This window comes from Dipodomys spectabilis, unplaced genomic scaffold (assembly GCF_019054845.1).
Source record: "Dipodomys spectabilis isolate Male_0828 unplaced genomic scaffold, ASM1905484v1 ptg000288l, whole genome shotgun sequence".
Classification (NCBI taxonomy): Eukaryota; Metazoa; Chordata; class Mammalia; order Rodentia; family Heteromyidae; genus Dipodomys; species Dipodomys spectabilis.
Window position 1 is genome coordinate 6,607,377 of NW_024870965.1, and position 27,624 is coordinate 6,635,000.

Here is a 27,624-nt window from a genome sequence, read left to right on the forward strand (position 1 = left end):
ACTATCTTCAGGTTGGTAAAGGGCACTCACCGTGAGCAGAATTGTGGATTTGCACACAGACCCTCTCAGGAGGTACTACTAATGATCAGAAGTTTGACGAACCCATTTCTAACCTGTTTTGTGAAAGCAATAGTATTATATTGCATCCTAAAAACCGGGAAAACCTACTGAAACTGGACGACAGAACGGTAGGAAGAGGGAGTCCTCCACGGCGAGCAGGGACGGTGCGGCCCGGGGGAGGGGTGGCGCACTCACGGAAGCTGAGGCCTCGGCCTGGGCGTGGTGAGCAGCATACTCACCCTGGAAAGCAGTGATGGCAAATCCAGGCCGAGCGGACCACCTACGTCCCTGGCTGAAGATGAGCCCAGCCCACGCGGCCCAGGGCGGCGTGCAGGCAGCGGGCAGCAGGCACCGTGCGCTCCCCACTCACCCACAGGGGATGGGAACCCAGACAGCTTCCACACTGCGCCTCCTCCCCAACACTGTTAAGAGACCTGCAGGCACCTGACCCACGTGGACGCAGCCCCTGCTTCCAGGGGGACGCGCCTGGCTGCTCCTAGCGGTTGGATCACAATGGCGTTTCTCCTACAAGTCAGAGCAGGCGGGGGCGCACTGCAGAGCACTCTGCAGCAGGAAGAGGAACCGAGGGAGGCCTGGGATGCGGCGTCAGGGGGAGGACTGGGTGGGACCTGCGAACATCAAGCACGCAGCAGCGGAAGCCAGCCACGCTGCCGGCCACGAAGGAGCGCGCGCCTGGGCGTCCCGGCAGGCTGCCATCCTTACTGCACGGCCGCGCGTGGGCACAGCCTGGCAGGGTGTCCCGGGTGGGAGGGGAGGCGGGCAGGGAGGCTGTGGGGTGCACCAGCCGGGAATGGGAGGCTGGCAACCAGCAGGATGGAGGATTCTCTCCACCTGCAGCCGCGTCCAGCCTGCGGGGTGCCCTCCTGCCTGCCAGCCTGGTGCTCCTCGCCATCTCTCCTGGTGACACCCCGCCTCTGGGGACCTGGCCCATCTGCGTGGAGAACAGGCCACACTGAGCACGTCTCTCTGCTCACCGGAAAGACTCCGGTCTGACCCCGAGGCCCCTGCTGGGCATCTGATCAAGGCCGACTCACAGGCTGGATCCCAGAACTGCGGATTCCACCACAGCCGACGCAGCCGCTGCCCGCGAAGCCTGAACACACGCAAGGGCACGCCGCGCCACTGCTCCCGGCCACGCCCTCGCACCCTTTGCCTGCACCACGCTCACGGCCGGGCCTGCTCCAGACCACAGGCCTAGCTAGCTGCACCCAGGCCCACCTCTGCTGCCGCTGGTCCTGGGAGCATGTCCCCCAGCCTCGAGAAGCTCCTCCTCCAGGAGGTGGGAGCAGCCTGGGCTCCGCCTACCTGGCATCCCTGCTCTGCTGGACGCTCCCGCGTGCAGATCTGTCCAGGCTGCCTGCGCATGTCTGGACTGGGCTGCCCCTACGCACCTGCTGGGCGAGCAGGCTGTCCACGGACGGCTGAGCTGGGAGCCCGGCTCTCCTCAGGATGGCGGCCATCTCTCTGAGAACAGCCCCTCCATGCCCAAGCGCTTCCCAGGCTCCATGGCCGAGACGGGGAGGCCAGCCGCACACACAGCTCCTCTGTCTCCGTGCCTCTCCTTCCTTCCAACTCCTACAACTATGTTCTTCCAACCTCCGCAGCGCCAGGCTGGCGGCACTCCGCCTCAACGCTGCCCTCTGCTCAAGCTCCTGAGTTCCCAGAATGTCTAGGAGCAACATCCCCAGCAGCCTGGAAGAGCTGGGGCCAGGCCTGCACACGGCACCACTGCCCGTGTACACCTGTCATCCGCACGTGCAGGCTGACACGGGAGGCACAGGACCCCACTCGGCCTGGCCATGAGTAAGACCCTGCCTCAAAAGAAGAGGCAGAAAGAGAGGCAAGCAAACCAAGAGGGAAGGGAACAGAAGAGGGGTAAAGAGGGGGCGGGAGAGGCGAAGAAAGAAGAGAGAGAACAGAGACGGGGAAGGGGCGTGGAGGAAATGGAAGGGAAAGGAGGGAAGAGAACTCTCGACAGCTCCTTCCCTGCTTGGATGAGGCTCTGAGCAGGCTCCAGGGTCACAGGTGGCCCCACGGTGCGCACCCATAGCCAGTGCCCACCCACGGTGGCGATCCACGGGAAGAGCTCTGGGGCTGGTGACAGATGCGCGCGTGGGTGAAGAGTCAGGCTGGCTCTCAGGCCCCGTCCCCCCCCCCCCCCCCGCGGGGGGCTGCACTCACCGGTAGGGCTCCATAGTGCGCATGCCGTAGAAGAGCGCCTCCTCCAGGAGGCCCAGGTGGATGCAGGCGTCCATGGCACAGTCCAGCACCTTGAGCTGGTAGATGTTGAGGTCCGGGAGCCGCTCAGAGTTGCTGCTTATGCTCGCCTGGCACAGGGCCAGAACCTGCTCCCACTCTGCGTTACCCTTCGTTAAGGACTGTCTCCACCGAGGAAAAGCTAAAGTAAAATGAGGTTCTGTGGAGGCTGACGAGCTCCTGCACGGAGGGGAGCCTGCGCCGCCGCGTGCACGCGCCCCAAAGGCACATTTAAGCGGCGGCCTGGTGAGGTAAATTCTGTTGACATCAATAAACCATCTCCATCCGGGCCTGTGCTCTGGGCTCAACCTTCCCAAAGAACGGCGCTGGCGGCACACATTCTCCTTGAGCCTGGCCATGAAGTGAAGGAGGCTGTTCATTCAACTTTTAGGACCAACGATCTTGTTCGGTTTAACGTGATTTACTCTTGTCAGCATCTGCGCCCCATGTGATGCTGGACGAGGGCGGCTCCGGAGGCTTCCACGGCACAGGAGAGGCCTCCCCTTCGTCGCCATGGTGCTGGAGTCTCGGGCACACACGCATCCAAACACACACAACCCACCGCCTGCACCCGACCAGCTGCTGCTGCACCGATTTGTATTTGTTTTTAAAAAATTATTAGGCAAAAGTGAAGCAAACCCCAATCCAAAATTATGTCTTATGAGGACAAACTGTGAACAAAGAGAAGGGCGAGGAGCCCGGAGCCCGCCCTCAGCCCCTGTGCTCTCTCTCTCTCTCTCTCTCTCTCTCTCGCTTTCTCTCTCTCTCTCTCTCTGGTGATAGTGCACCAACACATCCAGCATTCCCTCTGTTTCACCGAGGCCGTCCGTCAGAGGGCGGAGGCTGCCGCAGGAGGCGCTGGCGTCCAGCCTGTGGACTGCATGGGCACGCACACCTTCCACTCCATGGAGGCCGAGGGGAGGCTGGCTGGGAACCAGCCTCGCTCCACGCCGGCCAGGGTGGCGCGGCCCCGTCCGGATGCAACCGGGGAAGTGTCTGAACATTTCAGCTGCAGCAGCCGTGGCGTAGTCTGAGGGCGGATGATGCTGGTTCCCTCAGCCAGCTGTGTGGTCAAGGTGCTTGGACACGCTGCGGGTCGCGGTGAGTGGAATGAGGGGTGTCTGTGAGGGGTCGCGATCGCGGCAGTGCTCCGAGGGTCGTGGGGGAGGGGGAGCCCTCAGCCGTGGGTACAGAGAAGAGCGACGCGGACCCGGTGCGGGCCTCCCTGCCGCCGGGCGTTGCTGGCTGTGGAATCATGCGCTGCCTCCCACAGGCCCCGCATACCACACTGGGAGCCCCAAGCACCACAGTCCTACGGAGGCAAAGGGCTGTGTGCAGAGAACAGTCAGAGCGCGAGGAGCCTCCGTGTCCGTCAGGTGAGGTGTCCACGTGGCCGAGCGTGTCCCCAGAGGCTGCAGGGGCCGTTTCCCGGGCAGGACACTGATTCTGGAACAGACTGCCGGCTCACCTCGGTGGCTTCACCGCAGGGTTAGACCTGGCGAACGGTCCGGAGTGACTGCCGCCGCACAGCCCCAGCCACTCCCGCGGCAGACGCGCCTTACGTTAATATCGGGCTGCACTGTTACCTGTCTTTCATTTCTAGGTGCTCCCACTCTTTCGAAAGGGGTTTGAGGTGACAAGGCTTAGCACTGAAACCAGATGTGACATTCTGCAGCCAGGCACAGAACTCGTCTACCGCAACTCCCCACCAGCTGGAGAGCATGATGCCAGGCTTCCTGAACAACACTGGCACCCGTCTCTTGGCAAACCTTTCCTGCACAACACCCCAGTGAGCAAAGAAATGGAATAATGTTCACTAAGAGGCTTTTCCCCCACGCGAATGCCAATGTGTGTTTGCTCAGAATTTAGTCCCTGGCACCTGTGAAGTGCGGGCTACCAGTCACTCTGTTCCAGTCAGAGGGTGCGCTCCACCAGATGTGGGGCCAGAGACAGAGCACAGGGGTGCCAGGACAGACCCCTTTCCTCTGGGCATGCTCCGATGACCACAAGGTTAGCGGAAAAGAGAAAAGGGAGCCGGCATGCCTGGGAATCAGACCAGAGTGCTTGTTCACCTAATCCCATTATTCCCAGGCTGCAGTGTGCTCTCACCAGTGAACCCCGATCGTCTGCACACGCCGCGGCTCCCCTGCTCATGGAAGCCAGCGCTCAACACGCTCCCCTGCTCTCCTACAAACAGCTGGCACGCTTCCTCTGCACGGCATGCCTCCTGCTGACACAACTCCTCCCTCTGCGGGGCAGATTCCCCTCACCGTTAGTTAGCCTGACTCCTATCCTCCCACACTGCACAGTTGCTCCTTCCTCCTCCCCCCCTCCTCCTCCTCTCCCTCCTCCTCCTCTTCCTCCTCCTCTTCCTCTCCCTCCTCCTCCTCTCCCTCCTCCTCCTGCTCCTTCTCTCCCTCCTCCTCCTCCTCCTCTCCCTCCTCCTCCTCTCCCTCCTCCTCTCCCTCCTCCTCCTCCTCTTCCTCTCCCTCCTCCTCCTCTTCCTCTCCCTCCTCCTCTTCCTCTCCCTCCTCCTCCTCCTCTTCATTTTTTGTCAGTTGGTGGTGGGTCTTGAACTCTGGGCCTGGGTGCTGTCCCTCAGCTCTTCAGCTCAAGGTGAGCACTCTACCACTTGAGCCACAGCGCCACTTCCAGTTTTCTGGTGGTTTATTGGAGATAAGAGTCTCATGGACTTTCCTGCCCAGGCTGGCTTTGAACCGTAATCCTCAGATCTCAGCCTCCTGAGTAGGATGCTAGGGTGACAGGTGTGAGCCACCAGCACCAGTGCTATTAATCTTATTTTGTGATCTACATCTCTGCAGTCCATGATCACAACTGTTTTTCATATTCTTATTACATTTTGCTACTTATCACAGCCCAATAATTCCTTCGCATGTTCTGCTGTTAAGCTTTATGCATATTTACAGACCTGAACTTCTAGACTGAAACAGAAAATTTTATATGCGTTTTAAAGCTCAGCTACCCTTCAAACTTCCAGGAGTCTGCCGGGTTCTTGAGTCTCCAGTCTACTCTCTGCCCCCTTTCCATTCACACTCCTTTGGGGTGTACTCTCTGCCACCCTGTCCACTTTCCACACTCCTCTGGGATTGATGAGCCTGGGCCTTTGACTCTCACTACAGGTGCTGAATCCCAGGCTGACCCAGCCTGGTGTGGGGACAGTCATGGTGACAGCAACTAACTGGCTTCATTCTCTCACTGTGGCGATCGGACCCCTCCGGAGGACATCTGGTCTGCTGGTACCTAATACAACCTTCTTCACCGCTTTTCAAACTCCTTTGTGAAATCTAAGTACACACCTTATGAAAAAGCCCCCAGCGCTCTGGCACACCTGCTTAGTGGATCTAGACAGGATCCAGGTGCTCAGTTTTCTTTTATGTTCCTTGTTGACCAACTCTATATCCTCAAGTCAGACTGCCAACTAGCTCACTGGATAACAGATTTGTGAAATGATGTACTTTACCTTTAAAAGTGGAAACATCCACCTACCGACTGTCCCTGTCCCTCATAATCATCAAAAAATCCCACCCCACTGTAGATTTTCTTAATGTCTACAGTACAATTAGCTCCAGGGTCTGATGAGCACTGGCTACTGTTTTTCCATCCTGAAGTCTCTTTTGTAGCATGGCGCCTGCTGCACACTCTGCCCTCTCCTGGCAGCGGCCTCCTCGGTGTTGGCCTGTGCCGACGCTGGCCCGACTCAACACACCATCAACATGGCCAAGCACCAGGGGCCTTTCCAGAGACCTCCACCATGTGCTGCTCCCATGCTGAACTTTGACCCGCCCGTGTTCCTCACCATTTATGCTAAGAGAATTTATTGTGCGGAATTCTCTTGCTGTACGGTCAGTCTCCTGGGTCCGGGTGTCCATGTTATTAGGTCACAAGGATTCTATGCTCTTGAGAATGAAGGTGAATAGGAGAGGAAGGGAATATAGGAGTTTGTTACCATTTACACATAAAGAAACTACTGCCACCTCTCCTACTACAACTAGGCCACGTTAACTACTGGTGGCAAGGCTCTCCTGATGATCTTACAACAATCTTCCAAACAACGGGGTGGGTCCAGAGATGCAGCCTGAGGCCAGGACACCGAGGAAGACTTATGGAGAGGTCTAACCCTGCCACTGTCCTCGTTACCCCAACAGCCAGGCAATAACCAAGCAATCCCAAGAGTCCGGCCCTGCCACAGCAAGAGGATACGCCACTGGGCCTTCAGTTCCTCAATCTTCTTCAGCGATGCTCGGACTTCCTTCCACACTTGCTCATCACCGGCTAGCATGTCAGCATCCTGCGCAGGCCAAGTTGAAAGATAGGAGGGAAAAAGACAAATAACTCAATTATGCAGTGAGCAAAGGATCTGAACAGACATTTCTCCAAGGAAAACATATGAACAGCCTATGAGCACATGCGCTGGGAATACGCTCAACGTTAACCCTTGGGAAGACACAGTTCAAAACCACAGTGAGAGTTTTCCATACCCACTAGTGTACCTCGTCAACAGGAAGCAGAGAAACCAAAGTGTTCACATTCGGCTGGTGGCAACATACCATGGCACAACGACAGACTTTCCAGTCCCTCAGCCGTGTAGCCACAGGGCCACCTTGCCACCCCTGCAGCCCCAGACACAGGCCAAGAGAAACGACATCATGCTCGAAAAAAACGTGTACACTGAGTATTCATGGTTCACAATAGCCAAAAAGTGAAGACAGCCGAAACGTCCATCGACTCATGAAAGGGTAGATAGAGAGTAAAGTCCAGTGGGACATTATGCAACAGTCGCGTAAACGGAGGGCTAGTGTCTGCTACAACATGCATGAACCTAAAAAGGTAACACCAAGAGACAGTCACAGACACCCATGAGGGGGGTGAGTGGCAGGGGGTGGGGAGGGGGACGCAGGCACGGAGAAGAGCTGGCGGTGGCCCAGGCAAGGCGCAGAGATTGCCAAGGCACAGAAACGTGCTAACTCGCTGGGCTGCTGGCTACACACCTCTGTAACAGACTACCAAACCCACTTTACACGGAGCAAGCCGTGTGAAGCTTTACTGCTCAGTAAAACTGCTACGCGAAAGACAAAGGAGAGAGACCGAGGTAAAAAGTGATTCATGAGGAAGCCTTCAGATCACGCCGTGATGGAGTGTGAGGCTGCCCACCACTGCACTGCACACCCAGGCGACTAACTCTGACTTCTGCGAACATTAGAAACAAACTCTAACATTCAAAGGAAGGATTCAAAATAAACAGATGAGGAACCGTTTGTTCAGCGTGCGCTCCCGCTTAGCTCGAGGCCCCAGCTCTGTCTCTCCGGCATCGCGCCGGGCCGCACGCAGCAGCTACGCCATCAGCATGTTCACTGAGTGACTCAGACCGCGTGGCCCAGAACTGCGTCCCGCTGACCGTCACGCCGTTCCGCGTGACGTGTGGCAACACATGGGCGGGGTGGGGGGGTCAGCCGTGGGAGAAACAGAAATGGGTCTGAGTTTTGCCGGTTTGCAGCCGTTCTAAGCAACTGAGAGGAAAATGGTCTCCCTGTCCCCGTGAGGGGTCGCCTCCGCGCCCCCGAGACCATTATCAACCTGAAACCTGGGTTCAGAGGCATTGTGCGGCGTGTCCAAAACCCTGAGCGCGGATGGGAAGTTCACAGCTGCTCGGTCCCTTCCCGGTGCTGCGCGTGTCCTCCGGTCCGGCAGCCTCGGCGTGTCCCCGCTCCCCGGGGCATACTGTTCCGTGAATGAGTTGGCCAACAGTGTCAGGTGGCCATTTACATTTAAAGCACTTCAAATTAAATGCAATAAAGATCCCAGCTCCTCACGCAGGGCAGGCAGGCGGTGGACAGCACGCAGCGCAGCACTGACCCCAGGGCGTCTGCTGGCCTGGAAATGCTGCCCGACACTGCTCTCTGCTGCGTGCAGTTCCCAGGGGCCCAGTGGGGGGGGGGGGAGGAGGGGAGGCACACCCTCCTGGGGGCGGAGTCGGGGTAAAGCGAGGGGACAGACCTTCCCAGAGTGCCCAGACGCCCTTGGAGACACCAAACGGGCCTCCTGGGAATCAGAATGACAGAATGAGTCCCGTGGACCCTGTCCAAGAAAGCAGGAAAACACCAGGCCGCTGAGAACCGCAGAACCGAGATCCCAGGTCTGACATGTCACCTGAGCGTCTGTGCGCATGCACGGTACAAAAGTGAGCACCACTCACACGTGCATGGGGGGCGGGTAACGCCATGCTGTTAAGAAGCCCGACAGCGTCTCCCTCTAGATGCCACTCCCGCTCCAGGCTCTTGCGGCCTCGTGCAGTCCCGATCCACACGTCCTCTCCTGCCTTGCTGTCAGCCCCTCGGGATTCTGTGCTCCACTTCTGGGTGTCACTGCACCAGTTCAAGCCCCGGGCTCTGAGAAGAGCGTCTGACTTGTTAGTTCCGGGGAAGGCAAGACATTTGGCCCTGGAGGAGCCCAGAACCACTGGGGCTCGCATCCCTGTGACGGCCTCGGAGAAGAGGAGGAGAGGCTGTTGGCGTAAGGGGAAGGAACAGGCCAAGGAATCCCAGCAGCTTCCCATGCTGGAAGAGGTAAGCGGGAGGTAGCCCTCCCCCCTCCCCCCCCCACCCCCCCCCCGCCAAGCACCTAAAGGGGAACCAGCCCCAGGAGGCTGCCACCCCGGTCCAGGGGCCACGTGCAGGAGACGAGCACGGTGCCTTTGTCTCGGAGTCTGTGTTTGTCACCGTAACAGTCTCTGAGGTGCCTGGTGCATTCCTGGCCGCGGGGCCTTTGCACAGGCTGCCGTGTACATGGTGTGAACTGTTCTGAGCACCCATCTTCCCCATGCCTACTAGGCATGGGGTGGAGCAGTGAAAGAATCAAGGCCTTCCCAGTGCTGATGCTGAGGCGGGGGCAGAGAGAGACAGATGAGGGCTCCCAGGCTGAGCAAAACCTACCCAACAAAGACGGCGTTTGAGCAGGGGTCTGCAGGGGGCAGAGGAGAAAAGGCAGGGCAAGGGCAGCAAGTGCCGCAGAGGCAAGGCAGCAGCGGGGCCTGCGGTGCTCCAGAGTGAGCCCGGGGCTGCAGGGCGCCCGCCTGGGCACGCCAGGCCTTCCCCAGCTAAGCGTGCAACACGGGGCGCCCCGGCCTCTGAACGCTCAGCACAGAGCTGCGAGCTTGCATCAGAGAGCTGCATGCTCCCGGAAGAGCGAGGACCTGCAGTGGGTAACTCTCCGGATGTCCCTTGTATTAGCTCAGTAATTCCTCACGGCGTCTTGTGAAGCATCGGTACCTGGTGAGGCACAAGAAAGCTCAAGGAACTGTGCTGGTGGCCTTTGGCCTCGTCAGCCGGGCAGGGTTCAAGGCCAGCTCTGTCTCAGGTCGTCCTGCTACACCCTCAGTGGGTCTGAATACCCTGCCCCTTGCGGTTGCTTCAAAGTTAAAGCTTAAATCTGGGCCTTAACAAATTCAAAACATCCTAGTGTCTAAACAGTGTTAAAAGAAAAGCAAAACCCTCCAATGCAGCAGAGCCCTAGCGACGCTTCCATCAGGCAGGGTGAGACATGGCCCGGAACTGGGCCATTCCACACGGGAATTAGATTCATAACAAACTCCACCAGCAGCGAGGATAATCAGATTAGCTGTTCTCGTGGGCTGACCCCTAAGCCCTTATTCAATGAGCAGAAGAGCAGGCGGGCTTGGCGATTGCTTTCCAGTCCCAGAAGCATGGCATGGCAGTAAGAAGGCTGTGGTGGAGGGGGGGGGGGGCAGGCAAGGCTGCACTCATAGCTCAGAGCCAGCCCTGTTGCCTCTTGGCTTCCCAAGAGGTGCGTGGACCTCGTCCCTGAGTGGAACAGAGGCCATCCACATCGCCTCACGAGTCGCTCAATCAACACCGCAGACAGCTCAACTGTAAAAACAGGTACCCATGGCTCAAGAGACTCTGACCTCCACATCAGCTGGCAGCATGCTTCTTTTGGGTTTCCGAGCAGGAAGTGCACCTGCCGGGTCAGCAGTCACTAGCAAGGGCAGTCACGTTCTTCCACGGCGTGACTGTGAAGTCCAGGAGGCTGCCGAGCACTGCGGGTTCCACGCCTGGTAGCACAGAAGATGCGTCCATCCAGCTCCCGTCCAGCATCTGAGAAGCCTGATGCATAAGGGCTGGAGACCGAACATGTGCCCTGAGCTACTTTCAGATGGTTCTTATTAACAGAAAATGAAAAGGAGAAAGGCTCTTTCCTCCCCAGTGCTTCCTGTTACCCAGTTCTCACGTAAACCCCAACTAGCCTAGACTGGAGAGAGATGAATGTAGGACATGAAACGCAGGTCTGAGCATTTATACACTTTCCAGTAATTCAGTATTTCTAGTCTTCAAAAGAGGAAGAAGGGATTTTTGTGGTTTTTTCCCCTAAAGTTCAAATACAGTGTTTGCACTCAGGAGAGAGACTGGGAAGTCTCAAAATTCAAAATCACGAGGGAAATAAAGTTTAATTTGCTGTGTGTTTGACTGCAGTGTTCTGGTTGGTGGGAGTTGTGGATTAATATACAACGCCACTCCAAAACCTTTACGATGAAGCCGGGCGCTGGTGGCTCACGCCTGTAATCCTAGCTACTCAGGAGGCTGAGATCTGAGAATCGCGGTTCAAAGCCAGCCCGGGCAGGAGAGACCGTGAGACTCCTATCTCCAATAAACCACCAGAAAACCGGAAGTGGTGCTGTAGCTCAAGTGGTAGAGCGCTCGCCTTGAGCTGAAGAGCTGAGGGACAGCGCCCAGGCCCAGAGTTCAAGCCCCACGACCGACAAAAAAAAAAAAAAAAAAAAAAAAAAAACCTTTACGATGAACGGGAAACATCTCTGCTGCAACCAATTTCCATGTCTGTTGACAAAGGCAGCGGAAAGCAGTTTAGATTCCACTTGAGGGGAAAATGGCTCTTTCCTAAAGCAGAAACGCAGTGGCTAAGAATGGAGCGGTCACCCTTGTACCAACCCCCGACCATCAATGGGCATGAGGAGCATCACCGGCCAGGGTTAGGGGAGGGAGGCAAGCTTCTCAGCCCAGGCTCTGACTGCTGCACGTTCTGTTCAGCTGCTTGCGAACCCTGGTTCCACAGCCGTGCCTAGGCCACATCTTTCTGAGCCAGGCCTCTCCGAGAACCTTCCTGAAGCCCACTTTCTTCAGCGGTAGCCACCCTCAGTAGGAGCACCCCTGATGCTGCTTCTCTAGAGCCTTGGCCGTCAGCAGTCGGGGCCAGGGCCAGTGGACAACGGGCTGGCGAGAGTCAGCCTGGCTCGGTGGATGGAGGAGTCTGCATGCTGTGATATAGTCAGGGTCCTGCTGAGCCACGCCCGCCTTGCAAGGCCACGCCCACAGTCCTGCGGAGCCACGCCCACCCTCACAAATTATGCCCTCGGCTCTGCGAAGCCACGCCCACCTGGCACGACCACACCTACGTCCTGCGGAGCCACGCCCACCCTCACAAACCATGCCGTCCAGCAGAGCCACGCCCACCCTCACAAACCATGCCCACAGTCCAGCAGAGCCACGCCCACCCCACACAGCCTACGCCGTCTGCCTAGCTGGCTCTCCCCAACTCAGCAGACGCCACCTTGAGAACTTCCCCGGGTTCCATGCCGCTTGCCCTCCCACCCTGCACGAGGAGTCACTGGCACCCAGGACAAGGCCGGCCTCCAGGTGCTGGGAGAGCCCTGGTCTCGCCAAGACCATTTTTTGGGTCCCAGCAGCTGCTCATCTGCCCAGGAGCCCCCTGGTCTTCCTGACTCACCTGGCCGCCCCTCCTGGCCTTCATGGCAGCTGCGGGCTGCTTGCTGCTGGTGTTTGCCAGCTGCCCGGGCTGCCCTACCGAGCAGACCCAGGCCACAGGTCTGAGATGGAGGCCTGTCAGGAGCAAGGCTCCTGTGTGTCCTTCCTGACTTCGGAAGGACAGACAGCAGCCTCGGGTGTGCGCGCCTTGCCAGCCTCGGCCCTCCCGCCCCTCCTCTGCTCTGCATGGATCCCCATCCAGTTCACAGAGCACACCTACATCTGCAAAGGTGTGGTGTGGGTTCGAAGCCAGCACCCGCACGGCTCCGGCAGTGGGCGCCCAGGGTCCACGCTCGGCACGTCCTGGCCAGCACACAAGCAACAAAGATCCCGGGCAGGGGGCAGCCCGCTGCCTCCGTGAGGAGAGCCTTCCTGGGAACCTCTCGGGCCTCTTGGGAAGCAGAGGGCTGCCGGCCCGGCTCAGAGAAGCCTCCCAGCCCTGCTCAGCGTCTGCGGCAGAAGGCCAGCGGGTGGCCGTGCATGGCTGTGGACGCCCCAACTCTGGCCATCCCCATCACCGACCTCGCTGGCTGCGTAAACACAGGGGGAGGCTGGGACCTGGGAAAAAGGCAAGGATTTTACAGGAAAATGGTTCTAATGGCAACAGCTCTTCAGATGAAATGCACCCCCATTCCAGGGCAGCTTTTAATTTAGCGGAGATGAACACGACAGCCTTCTCTCCGGCGTCTTCGCTGTTTCCTTCTCTGGGAGCAGCTGTTTCCACTCTTGGCTAAGCACAGACAGGAAATTGCTGGAAACTGTAGCCCAACAGGGTGGGGTCAGGACGAGGGGCAGCAAGGACTCGGACAAGCGAGACGGGACTGCTCAGGGCATTTCAGACAGGAAGAGGGCTGGCGTGGGTCTGTGGCGAGGCCTGGGTTTGGTACCCATCTCCTCTTGGGAGGGGAGGAGGAAGGGATTCCACCACTCCAACGCCCCCAGCACAGAGGAAGGAACCATGGAGGCCACCCTCAGTGCCAGCCCTGCTGCTGGAGAGCGGTGCGACCCGCCACCAGCACCGCCTCCTGGCCTTCCCCAGGTGAGAAGTCGATCGGGGTTACCATGGAGATGGGACCCAGTCATCCTGCTCCATTAGTCACCCAAGCAGAGGCGTCTGCGGTGCATGCTGGAAGACCTGAAATTCTGATGGGAGCGACTTTGGACTATGTGGCTGCACAAACGAATTGCAAATCCCTTGGTTCCTTTCTCTCCCTCTTTCTATTTCCACTGTGTTTACTCGTACATCCCCTGCCCCAGACCCAAGGCTATGCCCAACGCTGCCACGCTGCCACGGTTATAGAACCCACGGACAGCCTCCATGAACCTCCGTGGGTATGGCTACCCTGGATGACGTTCCAGACCAGGCGGGCACGGCGCTGCGCGCTGGACGCGGGGCTGGGCACATCCCACTGGGCTGACCACGGGGGACCCGGGGGAGATGGCACTAGACACGGCCCTTCGCTCACATCTGCGTCTGCGGTCCGGAGGGGGAGGGCGCATTCTCAGCCCCACACGTGGCTGCCCTGAAATCCTCAGACCATGCGTCAAAAAGCTCACAAGGACAAGGCCACATCTGAGGGAGACACTCGACGCTGCAGTTTTACTTTAAAAAAAGAGAGGCCTGGAACGCATTTTGTCTCCCAGTGGAAAAGGTTAGCATTCCCTAAAATGTTCTAGAACAATCCCAAGCCGGGGGAATTAGTCTGGAGGGCCGGGGGTGGGGCCCACTCCAGGCAGTCCCTGGGCCTGCGTTCCTAACTCGGCTTTGGGAGGGGGAGCACAGCGCAGCTCTTCTGTGTCCCCCAAGGCCCTGCTCAGAATCGGCCGGCCCACAGGCTGTCCCGGAGTGGGCGGCGGCCCGGAGGGCCTGGCGCCGGGCGACAGAATGCACACGTCTGCCTCTCATATTCCTGTAACTCCACGCTGGCCCCCGGCCAGGGGACCTCTTTGTAACATCCAAGATAAAAGCTCTGGCCGTGTGTGGCGCCCTGCCCCCTCCGCTCCCCTGTAACTGTCTCGTAAATGAGGCGCGCGGCGCCCAGCACAGGGCCCGCCACGCAGAGCCGAGCTCTGATGGGGCTTCGGAAACGCTGCCAGGGAGCAGGCAGAGGGTGCCCCGCTCCATGCAGGGTGGGGATCTCTTCCAAGCCTTGAGGAGCGTGGGGGAGGGGTGGGGAGCTGGGAGCAGACGCCAGCCGCTCCTCCTGGGAAGACCCCCAGCCCTCCCCCAAGCCAGCCACTCCTCCTGGGAAGACCCAGCCCCCCCCCCCCCAAGCCAGCCGCTCCTCCTGAGAAGACCCAGCCCCCTCTTCCCCCGGACGCTGGAAGCAGAGCCTGGCGCCCTGCACTAGGTCCCCCCAGCTGGTGGCATGGGGTCTCCCACGTGCTCAGTCAGGTACCAGCATGGGATCAGGAATATCATCAAACCAGGATTTGGGGGTACAGCGGGCATGGCTCTTGATCCTTTTCATTTTGCTTTGGGGTTATCCTTTGTTGGTCCAAGTTACACAGTCCTAGACCGTAACAGACAGTGCTGTTTTGAAACCACTTAACTTTTCACGTGACTCTGAGTGAGACCTTAGCGTAGAACATGTTTATACACTAGAACACATAAGGGCTCTGGAAGTAAACAAGTAGGAACCTTGGGAGTAGCCCTGGGGGACCTGAGCTGCAGGGCAGGCCCCGGAGTGGCTCAGCCCGTGCCGGAGGCTGCCATCCTGTGTGAGGCTGCCATCCTGTGGGAGGCTGCAATCCTGTGGGAGGCTGCAATCCTGTGGGAGGCTGCAATCCTGTGGGAGGCTGCAATCCTGTGTGGGAGGCTGCCATCCTGTGTGTGAGGCTGCCATCCTGTGTGAGGCTGCCATCCTGTGTGAGGCTGCCATCCTGTGTGGGAGGCTGCAATCCTGTGTGTGAGGCTGTAATCCTGTGTGTGAGGCTGCAATCCTGTGTGTGAGGCTGCAATCCTGTGTGTGAGGCTGCCATCCTGTGTGGGAGGCTGCCATCCTGTGTGAGGCTGCCATCCTGTGGGAGGCTGCCATCCTGTGTGAGGCTGCCATCCTGTGTGGGAGGCTGCAATCCTGTGTGTGAGGCTGTAATCCTGTGTGTGAGGCTGCAATCCTGTGTGTGAGGCTGCAATCCTGTGTGTGAGGCTGCCATCCTGTGTGTGAGGCTGCCATCCTGTGTGAGGCTGCCATCCTGTGGGAGGCTGCAATCCTGTGTGAGGCTGCAATCCTGTGTGGGAGGCTGCAATCCTGTGTGTGAGGCTGCAATCCTGTGTGAGGCTGCAATCCTGTGTGGGAGGCTGCAATCCTGTGTGAGGCTGCCATCCTGTGTGAGGCTGCCATCCTGTGGGAGGCTGCAATCCTGTGTGAGGCTGCAATCCTGTGTGTGAGGCTGCCATCCTGTGTGGGAGGCTGCCATCCTGTGTGAGGCTGCAATCCTGTGTGAGGCTGCAATCCTGTGTGGGAGGCTGCAATCCTGTGTGTGAGGCTGCAATCCTGTGTGAGGCTGCAATCCTGTGTGGGAGGCTGCCATCCTGTGTGGGAGGCTGCAATCCTGTGTGAGGCTGCAATCCTGTGTGTGAGGCTGCAATCCTGTGTGGGAGGCTGCAATCCTGTGTGTGAGGCTGCCATCCTGTGTGGGAGGCTGCCATCCTGTGGGAGGCTGCAATCCTGTGTGAGGCTGCAATCCTGTGTGTGAGGCTGCAATCCTGTGTGAGGCTGCAATCCTGTGTGTGAGGCTGCCATCCTGTGGGAGGCTGCAATCCTGTGTGTGAGGCTGCAATCCTGTGTGGGAGGCTGCAATCCTGTGTGTGAGGCTGCAATCCTGTGTGAGGCTGCCATCCTGTGTGAGGCTGCCATCCTGTGTGAGGCTGCAATCCTGTGTGGGAGGCTGCAATCCTGTGTGTGAGGCTGCCATCCTGTGTGGGAGGCTGCCATCCTGTGTGAGGCTGCCATCCTGTGTGGGAGGCTGCCATCCTGTGTGGGAGGCTGCCATCCTGTGGGAGGCTGCAATCCTGTGGGAGGCTGCAATCCTGTGTGGGAGGCTGCAATCCTGTGGGAGGCTGCAATCCTGTGTGGGAGGCTGCCATCCTGTGTGAGGCTGCAATCCTGTGTGAGGCTGCAATCCTGTGGGAGGCTGCAATCCTGTGGGAGGCTGCAATCCTGTGTGGGAGGCTGCAATCCTGTGTGGGAGGCTGCAATCCTGTGGGAGGCTGCAATCCTGTGTGAGGCTGCCATCCTGTGTGAGGCTGCCATCCTGTGTGAGGCTGCAATCCTGTGTGGGAGGCTGCCATCCTGTGGGAGGCTGCAATCCTGTGTGAGGCTGCCATCCTGTGGGAGGCTGCAATCCTGTGGGAGGCTGCAATCCTGTGTGGGAGGCTGCAATCCTGTGTGTGAGGCTGCAATCCTGTGGGAGGCTGCAATCCTGTGGGAGGCTGCGGCGGCCTCCTTCCCCTCCCACACCTGTGGGAGGCACGCTGGCCCCGGAGCTGTGCTGAGGCCGGGCTCCCCCCTCCCTCCTACCCCTGCTTCATGCTCCCAGGTGACTGTAACCACTTGCACTCAGGACCAAGCTGCCCGCCAGGGCCGTGCATTCTGCTCCAGCCTCACTGCCAGCTCCAGGATCCCCTCCCCGCCCACTTGCCTCACGGCCCCTCCTCACGCTCTCTGCTGTGGACAATGTGCTCAGTGGTGGCACGGACCAGGGTGGGCCCTCCGCTGTCCTTGGCCTGCCACGCGGTGTGCGGGAACAGCAGGGAGGCGCACAGAGGCGGCCTCGGCCTCCCCGGGCTCCGGCCAGGGCTGAGAGGTCACAGCAGTGACTCCATTCTGATGTGGCTCTGACGGAGCAGCATGGGCACCTTCACCCCTGCAGGAGCAGGGGGCTGGCGGGGCGGGGAGTACAGTCCCGGAGCCCCGGGAGGAAAGGGGAGGGAAAGCCAGCGAGGTGCCAGAACCTGAGCTCCCCCCTTTTACTGGAGTCCTGCTTCCGAGAGCCACAGGGATGGCGGGTCACACGCTTCTGAGGGAAAGAGGAGGCTCACATGAGAGGCTGAAGAGGCAGGGCAAACCAGGCAGGGCGAACGCGATCTCAGAAGACCATGGAGGAGGCGAAGCATTAACGTGCGTTTTCAGATGTCTGGGTGGAGAACACCTGCCTGGGGGCAGGAGGACCAGTCAGGTAAGGCCAAGCCACGCGGAAAGCTCGGCACCAGCCGGAATAAAGCAGAGACCACCGCCACACACAGGTTACAGGAGTAAGGCAGAGGCCGCCACACACAGGCTACAGGAGTAAGGCGGAGGCCGCCGCCGCCACACACAGGTTACAGGAGTAAGGCATAGGCCGCCGCCACACACACGTTACAGGAGTAAGGCAGAGGCCGCCGCCACACACACGTTACAGGAGTAAGGCAGAGGCCGCCGCCACACACAGGCTGCAGGAGTAAGGCCCACACCACACAGGCTACAGGAGTAAGGCAGAGGCCGCCGCCACACACAGGTTACAGGAGTAAGGCAGAGGCCGCCGCCACACACAGGCTACAGGAGTAAGGCGGAGGCCGCCGCCACACACAGGTTACAGGAGTAAGGCGGAGGCCGCCGCCACACACAGGTTACAGGAGTAAGGCGGAGGCCGCCGCCACACACAGGTTACAGGAGTAAGGCATAGGCCGCCGCCACACACACGTTACAGGAGTAAGGCGGAGGCCGCCGCCACACACACGTTACAGGAGTAAGGCAGAGGCTGCCGCCACACACAGGTTACAGGAAGGCGGTGACTTGGAGTCCGCTTGGTGGAGAGGAGGGGACACGGGGGCAGTCGCCTAGCACCTGGCTTCTGTGACTGGGGTGCAACGAAGCCTTCGGGTGTGATCGGGATGAAGGAGGGGGGGCTGGGGAGAGCCGAGTTCCCTGTGGGACGTTCACCCGCAGGGCAGTGGAGGCGGGAGGGGCTGTGGTGGGAGTGGGTGCCGGGACCTAGCTTCCTGAGGAGGGGAAGGGGGCGGGCAGGGCGGGGGCAGCCGTGTGCAGCGGTGTTGGGGGAGGTGAGGCATCTTAGGCCAGTGGCTTAGAACTGCTCGACAGCCATCCAGAGCGAGCGGGCCTGCAGAGGACGGAGTGGCGGGCACGGGCACGCTGTGCAGAATGAAGACGGGTCAGCTGAGGACACAGAGTTGGCAGGGAGGGAGCGGGCAGAAGGCGGGCGTGGGGCGGTGCAGTGCCCGCGCAGATCAGCGCTCAGCATCACAGGTGCAGAGCAGCGGGGACGGACGGACGGACGGACGCAACGCAGTGGGACGTCCCGCCTCGGACGTCATCCACCGGTGGGAAAGGTACGGAGGTGGGGGGAGCACACAACAGGAACGAAGGGAACAGCCCTTCTCCTGCAACTCCCGTCAGCTGGCCGGGTCCCTGGCTGGGGAAGCGCGGGCGCCTCCACCGCTCCCCTGCAGCTTTCCACGCCCGCACTTCTGTTTTGTAATGAATCTGCAGTCTCCATCACAGGCCTAGTGGTCATTACAGTAGTGGAAGTAAGTGTGTAAAATGCACGTTTGCTTTATGACTCCCGTTTGTGCAAGGCACTGGTTCGCCTCCTAGAACAAAATCTGAGCACCTGATGAGAAGTCAGCTCTGCAGCATCTCTGCAGAGCTCCGTCCCAGAGGGCTGGGCTGGCGGGGGGGGGGGGGGGGGGACGGGGCAGCTGCCATGCCCGCACTGAGGCTCTGAGAGGCACAGGCCCAGGGAGCACAGGGCTCGGGCCCTACCGAGCGCTGGGCAGGTGAGACGGTATCAAGGCCACAGAAGGCTCTGGCCTTCTTTCTCCCAAGAGGAATTATTCGCAGAGGCGAGTACAGCAATCTTTTGGAAGATTCCCATCTTGGGTTGCGGATGAGGTACACGTTGGGGTGGCGGGAGGACGTTATGAACGCTGTCTCGGTGTGGCCGCGGCTCCTCCCACAGGGTGAGAGGCAGTGACACCCCCGGAACACACACAAAGTGAGTGTGCACAAGAGCGCCTCCGGCGGGTGACTTCCTGCATCCCGAGGACCCAAACGCAGCGTGCTGTCCCGAGGAGCACCCAGGACACGTCCTGCCCACCCGAACCCAGGCTCCGGAGGCTTCTTTGGCCACGTCTGTCACGGTCATCTATGCAGACAAGGATGACATGCGGCGTTGTTTCTGGCTGGTTGAACCACTGACCACACGTCAGTATGGACACTGCCACACGGAGACCTGTTCTTGGTAGGAACCATTTCCCCCACTGTACAGAAGAGGCTGGATCAAATAACAACCAAGACACGATCGAGGATTATTGCGTTAATTTAATGCTTTACCTTTAAAATCATTGGAATGAGGTGAAAAACCACTCAAGGCTCTAATGACAGAGCTGCAGCTGAAAAGATGCACTAACATCCTCAAGTTTAAAGAACTAAAAAGCGGTAGAGGTGGGCTTCTCTGCTATACATACAGCCTCAACTATCCAAGTATCTAAGACCGGGCAGGTGGATGAGAAACCTATTCTCTCTTCCTGTCTTGCTCACGGGAGGCACTAGGAGCCCGAGGCCCATGGCAACAGGCAGGTTTTAGTGGGTGGGATAGCTGGACTTCTGGTCACAGTGGCCTGGAGTGGGGCCCTCTGCCTAGAGACCTCTTCTCCACTGGAAGCACCCCCTCCACCTGGCACCTGCCCAGGGGGCCCTGCCTGAGGCACACAGGCCTTGGGGAAGGGCTTCTTTTCACTTGGTTAACCACAGAACTGACAGATCTCCTCCACTGGGCTTGTGTGGATTCTACTTCACGCTCCTCCTCGGATGAAAATGTTCACATCTACGCATGCTACCACTAGGCCTGTTGATTGAAGAGTGACCCCCGAGCCCTGGAAGTGCGTTTTGGGAAGACAGAACGAATGCTGGGCACAGGCTGTGCACGGAGAGGCCCCGCTGACGCGGCGCTGGGAAGCGCGCGCTGTCTTTGGGCGGATGGCTCACGCGCAGGCAGAGGGAGATGCGCTGCGTCGTGCTCAGTGCTCAGCACTGTTTGCAAAGGAGCGGTAAGAATCTCCCTTCCTAGCTGGACGCACTGGCTCAAGCCGGTAAGCCTCGCTACTTGGGAGGTAGAGACTGGGGGACTGAGGCTGAAGGAAGTTCCTGAGACCCCATCTCAACCAGCACCCCGCGGAGCACAACAGCTGGGCGCAGCAATGCGCGCCTGCCAGGTATGACACAGGGAAGTACAAGCAGGCCAGCCTTACTTTGAAAATAACCCATGCAAAAGGTGCTGGAGGCATGGTTCAAGTGGAAAAGTGCCAGCCTGCCAAGTTTGAGACCTTGAGTTCAACTCCCAGTACTACCAACCAACCAAACGAAACCAATCTCCCTTCCTCAAAGGCCTCTTAGAGACTTGGGGAAGCCTCCAGGAACAGAGACAGGTTTGGACCTTCCTACTGTGCTCAGCTCTGTGCCTGGCTAATAACTGCTCCCGTTTTGTTTAGTCAGCCCAGCGACACACACTCATTCTGTGTTGTGCTGGGCGACATGGGCATACTGGAGGACAGGAACACGGCAAGCAGGAATCACACACAGCATTTGTGAGAAGGGGAAAGGGGGTGCTGCGGGAAAAACCAGGTGAGGAACGCCCGGAGCCTTGCTGTGGCCCCCGCGAGAGCCTCTCGAAGCAGTGAGGCTGCAGCATGCAAACCGACGGCAGAGCTGGAAGCAAAAGTGCAAAGGCCCTGGGGTAGGAACCTGCCACGTTCCAGCTATGAGCCTAGGCTGAGGCTAGAAAAAGAAGCCAAGCCAGGCTAAGTGAGAAGGGGACTGAAGAGTCCCCTCCAAAAGTCTCGGGGTCTCTCTCTTTCTCCTCTCTCCCCTCCCTTCCCCCCCTCTCCAAGTGGGCAGAATGGAAGCCAGCAATCACTTAGAGCAGGGGGAGAAAGGGTGGTGGAGAAATGCTCGCTTACAGCTGTCACCCGAAGGGAGAGAGGGCGAGGAGTGGGGTGTTCACATGGCTTCTGCCCAGGGCTCCCCTAAACCTCCCCAAGCCCCACCATGTCCACAGCTCCAGAGAACCGCCAGGTCCCAACAACAGGGTCCCACACAGACTCTGCCCCAGGAAGCGTGTCTTTCTCCCAAACCACGGCTTGAAGTTACACTACGGCAAAGGCACTGTCTCCTTGTGAGTAGCGTGAAGTTACGCTACGGCAAAGGCACTGTCTCCTTGTGAGTAGCGTGACTGAGGGCGGTGGCGTGGGAAGAAAGAACAAAGTTTGAGAAACTTGCAGCGCGGCTACTCAGTCAAGAGCTTAATGACTGGAAAATAAATAAATCAGGACCCAAGCGTCCCCTTGGGTCCTGCTCTTATTTAGTTACTGTTCTGCAGCCGGATGAGGGAGCTAATTACTTTTCTATGACATGTATGTATTCTGTGAGATACCACACTGCACCAGTTAATAATAATCTACCGTCTGTTGACATAAAATGCTTAAATTAATAAAAATAGAAGTGATACACCTCATGGCAAAGCCTACTTCACTGAAAGGCAGGATGGCAGCAGGAGTAATTTTCCTGGGTGCAAATGACTGAGATGAGCTTTAGTGGCAGCATGAAGAGAACGTCGGGGAAGGGCTCCCCTGGCTGTGGGGAGGGGGCCGGGCGTGTGGGGGAGGGGGCCGGGCGTGTGGGGAGGGGGCCAGGCAGGTGGGGGAGGGGGCCGGGCGTGTGGGGGAGGGGGCCGGGCGTGTGGGGAGGGGGCCGGGCGTGTGGGGGAGGGGGCCGGGCATGTGGGGGAGGGGGCCGGGCGTGTGGGGGAGGATGGCTTCCACTCCCCAGCGAATACCACAGCACGGAAGCTGTTAGACAGCGGGGGCTCCATCCGCCGTAACTGCACCAAACCGACAACGGTAGCTACTTTCTCTTTATATCTATGTGCTCAATTGTTAAGGTCTGAAAAGAAATGTGGAAAGGGTGTAACTAACCCTTGAAGCTTTATGAGTAGTGAAAATCCTCTGCCCTTCACCGAGCGCACCTTTCATAACCAGACACCAAATTGCTAGCCCTGCAGAAGCTGTCTGCTTCCTCGGAACTACAGGGTGGCGGACCACTCCGTAGAACGGTTACCGTTTGGCCCACCGCGCTGACACCGACAAGTGTCTTATAAGCCTTGAAACCGCCCAAAGAAAGCCCTGAAATCCAAGACACTCCGTAGTGTTTGCATTATTTTCTACCTATTTGGGGCTCAATGAACAGATGTCCTTTTGTTTGTAAACTCTCCTGCTTCTTTCTCGCTTGCTTGAAAAACTTAACAGAATACAAAACAAAAACGATTTTTAAAAACTAGGACTTGGTGTGGTTTGAATCTCCAGCACGTCTGGAAGCCCATGGCTTGGGGTGGGAGGACTTCGGTCACTGTGGAAGTGCTGAGAAGACATTAAGGCCCCGGGCGCTCCTCCCGGTCGTTTTCTCTCTTTGTTACTTCCCGACCGTATGAGATAAGCAGCCCGCTCCCCCACACATCCCACCATGGCGTCCTGAGCTGCCACAGGTCCAAAGATAAGGAGCCATCCTATCCTGGACTGAGACCTCTGGAACCAAGAGGCGGCGTAAACCCTCCTCCCCATACACTGACCTCCTAAGTGTCGGAAAGCTAACTAGCACAGGACCTCCAGTCCAGGAGTATATTACCTGTGTGGCACTTTCTTCTGTGTTGCCAAAGCTAAGAAACCAGCAGGAAGCACTGCTCCTGACCATGCCACACCCCAGTCCTCACAGGTCACTGTGATTACTTGGGTCAGGGGTCTTTACCCAGGGAGGCCCACACTGATACCGTAGGCATGTGGGCAGGAACACGCAGGCTGCACCCTTGCCTGGTTGGTATTTGGGGCTTGCCTTCCAGGAGCTCTGGACAGTGTCTTCTGTTAAACGACTAAGGGAAGGGGAGGGCATTCAGTAAATATTGTGGATCATCTTGTCTCAAGAAGCAACAGACAGAGGTGAAAACAGCTTCCACCTTGAATGAGTGATCTAAACAAGAAAAAGAATCCCATTTTATAAGGTATAGAGTTTGTTCTAGTGGTGGAAGACCTGATTTTTCTTTGTAATTCCAAATCATCCAACATGCCTGAGAACTTCTCAAGCCAAGGCACAGAGTTCTACAACCTGAGGCTAGCAGCTTCCCGGGAGCTCACAGCCAGGCGGATGGATGACTGTTCTCACGGCCCCTCAGGTGAAACGCAACTGCAGCTCTGTAAAAAATCCAGGTCAGTACCTCTGACCCAAATACCTGTGGTTTGCGTCTATTTCTGCGCTCGCAGGGGGACTGAGAGCCACAGGCTCTCCTCGGGAGGAGCTCTTTCTTCTGTAAGCTGGAGACTTTCTGTGCCCCTAACCATTTCTTCAAGTGTTACTTTTTCCTGGTGTTCTCTGACACCATTAGGAGTTTTCTTCCACCTTGTTTTTTTTGGGTCCGGTCGTGGGGCCTGAACTCTGTCTCTCAGCTCTTCAGCTCAAGGCTAGCGCTCTACCACTTGAGCCACAGCGCCACTTCTGGCTTTTTTCTTTTTTCTTATGTGGTGTTGAGGAACCGAACCCAGGGCCTCAGGCATGCAAGGCAAGCGCTCTACCACTGAGCCACCTTCCCAGCCCTTCTTCCACCTTTTGAAGTTACAGGGTTGTTGGGTGTACTGTGTGTTCAGAGCAAGGCTTGAGAAGAAGAGCTCTCAGTCTCTTGATGAGCCAAAAGGTGATCACACAAAACGAAGGAATTTGCAATTGGTACAAGGCTTTGGACTGACCTTCTTTAGGACATGAAGCTGTTATAAAAGCAGACGTTCATTTACACGATGTTGAACTTGGGGAATTTTCCTCATCATCCGAGCTGTGTCTGAGCCCAAGGGAGCCTTTACCATGCTGTGTTGAGTGTAACCTAACTATTTAGAAATAATGTTTTAATTTCAGTTGTAGAAAGAATAACTTATTAATTGGCTGCTGTTTTGTGTGTTCTGTTTTGAAAGGCACAGTAAATAAAGAAATTAACATGAGGAAGGTATTTAAAAATGCCACGATTAACTACATTCTGAGAAAATCAAGATGAGTCCAAATCAAGGATGGGGACATTTGCTGCCTAGAGGAGTTTGGTGACAAAGGCGGCGGCAGGCAGCTGTCTCGTGACACTTTGTCATTACAGTCAGGGAAGCGTTACTGAGCCTCTCAGGGTTCAGGTCTCTAATTTACATGCCAGGCAGAGACAGAGAAGCCCACAATCTTTACTCCTTCGAGTTCTCAGAGTCGGAAAATGACGAAGCAACGAAGGCTGAGAAAAAGACCATGAGTTGACACTTGCAACTGACACCTTGACCACAGGAAGTACGGCTGGGGTGAGGGTCACAGGGCCACAGGAAGTGGGCTGGGGTGAGGATCACAGGGCCACAGGAAGTGGGCTGGGGTGAGGGTCACAGGGCCACAGGAAGTGGGCTGGGGTGAGGGTCACAGGGCCACAGGAAGTGGGCTGGGGTGAGGATCACAGGGCCACAGGAAGTGGGCTGGGGTGGGGATCACAGGGCCACAGGGCCACAGGAAGTGGGCTGGGGTGGGGACCACAGGGCCACAGGAAGTGGGCTGGGGTGGGGACCACAGGGCCACAGGAAGTGGGCTGGGGTGGGGGCCACAGGGTCACAGGGCCACAGGAAGTGGGCTGGGGTGGGGGCCACAGGGTCACAGGCCACAGGCCCCATCTCAGGGAGAATAGGGCCACATGAAGGTGCCTAGGGGCCCTGCCCTCTGTCCCAGGAGAAGCCATCTCCTGTGATGTGGGGAACAGCACATTCCAGAACTGACATAGCAGCCATGGTTCTTGGCTCCCAGGCGACTTTACGGCTCACGCCCCTGCCTAGGGCCTCTCCCCGTGTCTCACGCCACACTGCAGCCAGGGCTGTGCGGCTCTGAAATCGGGAGCCCTGCCCAACGCCTGCCAGTCCTGCCCGGCTTCGGTTATTCAGAGAAGCAAAATGTGGATGATGCGCAGGCAGGGCAGAGAAGTATCTTTTCTGAAGATTACATATTTTGGTTACGGTGCAAACTTTACAAGTGAGCACACACGGCTCAGATGATTGAAACTGGAGCATAAGCCCCGGGGACGGGCTGTTCTCATCGCATGCCACAAGGCAGCGCTGCCCTCGAGTTTACAAAGTAGGGGAAAGAGGTAGGGAAAAAAAAAAAACACAACTCTTGCTTCACTAATGACCTTTAAGTAATTGATGACATTCTAAATTAGACTCCAGTTGCCATAATAATTTCATTGAACAGAAAATTCTCACTTCCTTCAAATATATTTTCTTTTTTGGACGAGTATGATTTCCTCTTTTAGTCCCCCTGCTCCCTTCTTCTTCTTCTTTTTTTTTTTTTTTGGATCCGGTCGTGGGGCCTGAACTCTGGGCCTGGGCACTGTCCCTCAGCTCTTCAGCTCAAGGCTAGCGCTCTACCACTTGAGCCACAGCGCCACTTCCGGTTTTTTTCTTTTTGCCTATGTGGTGCTGAGGAATCGAACCCAGGGCCTCAGGCATGCAAGGCAAGCACTCTACCACTGAACCACCTTCCCAGCCTGTACCCTGCTCCCTTCTTGAAGCCCACAGCCCAGCCGATCACACAGATGATCACACACACACACACACACACACACACACACACACACACACATATGCAGGGAACTTGTTCTTTGTAGATCACCAGACTACTCAAGGCTTCCTAACTCAGGTGCTGTGGAGGGTCTCAGAAGAGTCTAATGAAAGCAGTATGAGAATTGCAAAAGACCATTTCTGAAAAGAACCGACCCAAGTCCCAGAGATATGGCTTCATTTGCACAGCAGCAAATCAGAGGCTGTGGGCCTAGAATGGAAGCCCCAGGGAGTGGGCAGCTCGCCAGCTCCCAGGTATGCCCCAGAGTCCAGAATGGATCCTGTGGGTGCCGCACACTGGAGGGCCTTGGTCAGGAAGGGAAGCACCTGGAGGCTGGGAAGGAGATCAGGGCCTCCCTCCGTGTCTCCTTCTGCCTCTGGAGACTTGGATGCCGAGCAAACCGCAGACTTCCAAGCACGGTGTTTGAAGCTCAGGCCCTGAAGGACTCTCCTCTCCTCCAAACCCATCGTCATGTGGGGGGAATTATAAAACAGAGACCCAAAACAGCTCTGCCAGTTCAAACACAAGATAAGCATTTCTTTGAACCAACCAGAGAGCAGAATTGAAACGTAAAGCAGTGAGCAGAGCTGAAGCCCCTGCGCCAAGGCCAAAGCAGGTAGGAGGGACGCAGAAGAAGATGGCAGAATCTGTGCTACGGCCTAGAGCCAGGGAACGGGGACAGCTGCTGTGCTTGGAAACACAGGCAGGAAACTGGGTGGGAGAGGCCAGAAGACAGACCGCCAGCGTGCTGTTTGGTGACCAGGCCTGCACAGGCCTTGATGTCACGGACAGCAGACAGCACCGCCAGCACATCCAGGGCTAGACTGGGGCCTGCAAGGTCTGGGGAGTCAAAACTGCCAAAAAGGAGGGCAAATTTCAGAATTAGAAGGAGCAAAACTAAAGCAGTCGTCCACCAGAAACAAGCCTGCCACAGAGAAACTACAAACCCAGAGCGAATGCAACCGCCAACAACAAAATCATCCAAAGAGAGAGACCACGAAAACCGTCGAATGCTGTTTCTCTCCATAAAACAAAGCTTGGTGGAATGAGGCTCAGAGGCACATGATTAGGCTCTTTACTAGGTAACTGGCGCAGGGATGTGCATTAGAAGAAATGAGAGGCTACAGGACGAAAACGGAAATAAAACACAGAGAGAGATAGGAAGGGTGGAGGGAGCTCGCGCGGCGGCCGCACGCCCGGCTTCCCTCCAAGGACCGCAACTAAGAGAGAAGAACAAAGCGAATCTGAAATCCTAGAAATAATAAAGAAAAGCCCCCCCCTTTAGAGGAACGCAGAGCCATCGTGACACAGCACCTTGTAAGTGAGCTTTGGGAACGGGCGGAGGCCGCAGCTGGGCAGGGCCAGGCAAGGAAAGGCCTCCGCGTTTCCACGTTCCCAGCTCCATGCGGGTGTCCTGCGGCATCCCGGCCGCAGACGCGGCACTAAGGAGGCACCACAGGGGGCTCTGGCTTTCCCCCCCTGACCCGCAACACCCCTCTGGAATGAGGCAAACAGCAGCAGGGCCGCCGAGGGGGCCTGGCTGCCTCCCCCACCTCCTTCTCTTATTCAGCGACAGCCTGGACGACGCCCGGCAGCCGCGCCACGCACACCACAACTGTTGCCTCGAGTTGCATCAGGTGTGCGTGAGTGCAGGGCGGGGGCTCCGTGATGGGGGTGGGAAGAGGGCGCATGAGGGACCTAGCCCCAGGGGCTAACAATTTCTGAATCCGTCTTTTAGCTTTTGCTGCTGAGAAATCTAAAGCGAATCAGACTCATCCAGATCAGTACAAAACGTATCCTATGAA

At 57.6% G+C, this 27,624-nt stretch overlaps 1 protein-coding gene across 2 annotated transcripts in view; it reads right to left on the reverse strand.

Moving 5' to 3' along the window:
- Nucleotides 1-27,624, reverse strand: part of Smyd3 (SET and MYND domain containing 3) — a 407,738-nt gene that overhangs the window by 50,381 nt on the left and 329,733 nt on the right. For both annotated transcript variants that reach the window (XM_042701271.1, XM_042701272.1), the window contains exons 9-10: nt 6,559-6,646; nt 2,263-2,437 (exon numbers count right to left, since the gene is read on the reverse strand). In XM_042701271.1, the coding sequence (XP_042557205.1) occupies nt 2,263-2,437; nt 6,559-6,646 (263 nt within the window). The remainder of the gene's footprint in view (nt 1-2,262; nt 2,438-6,558; nt 6,647-27,624) is intronic.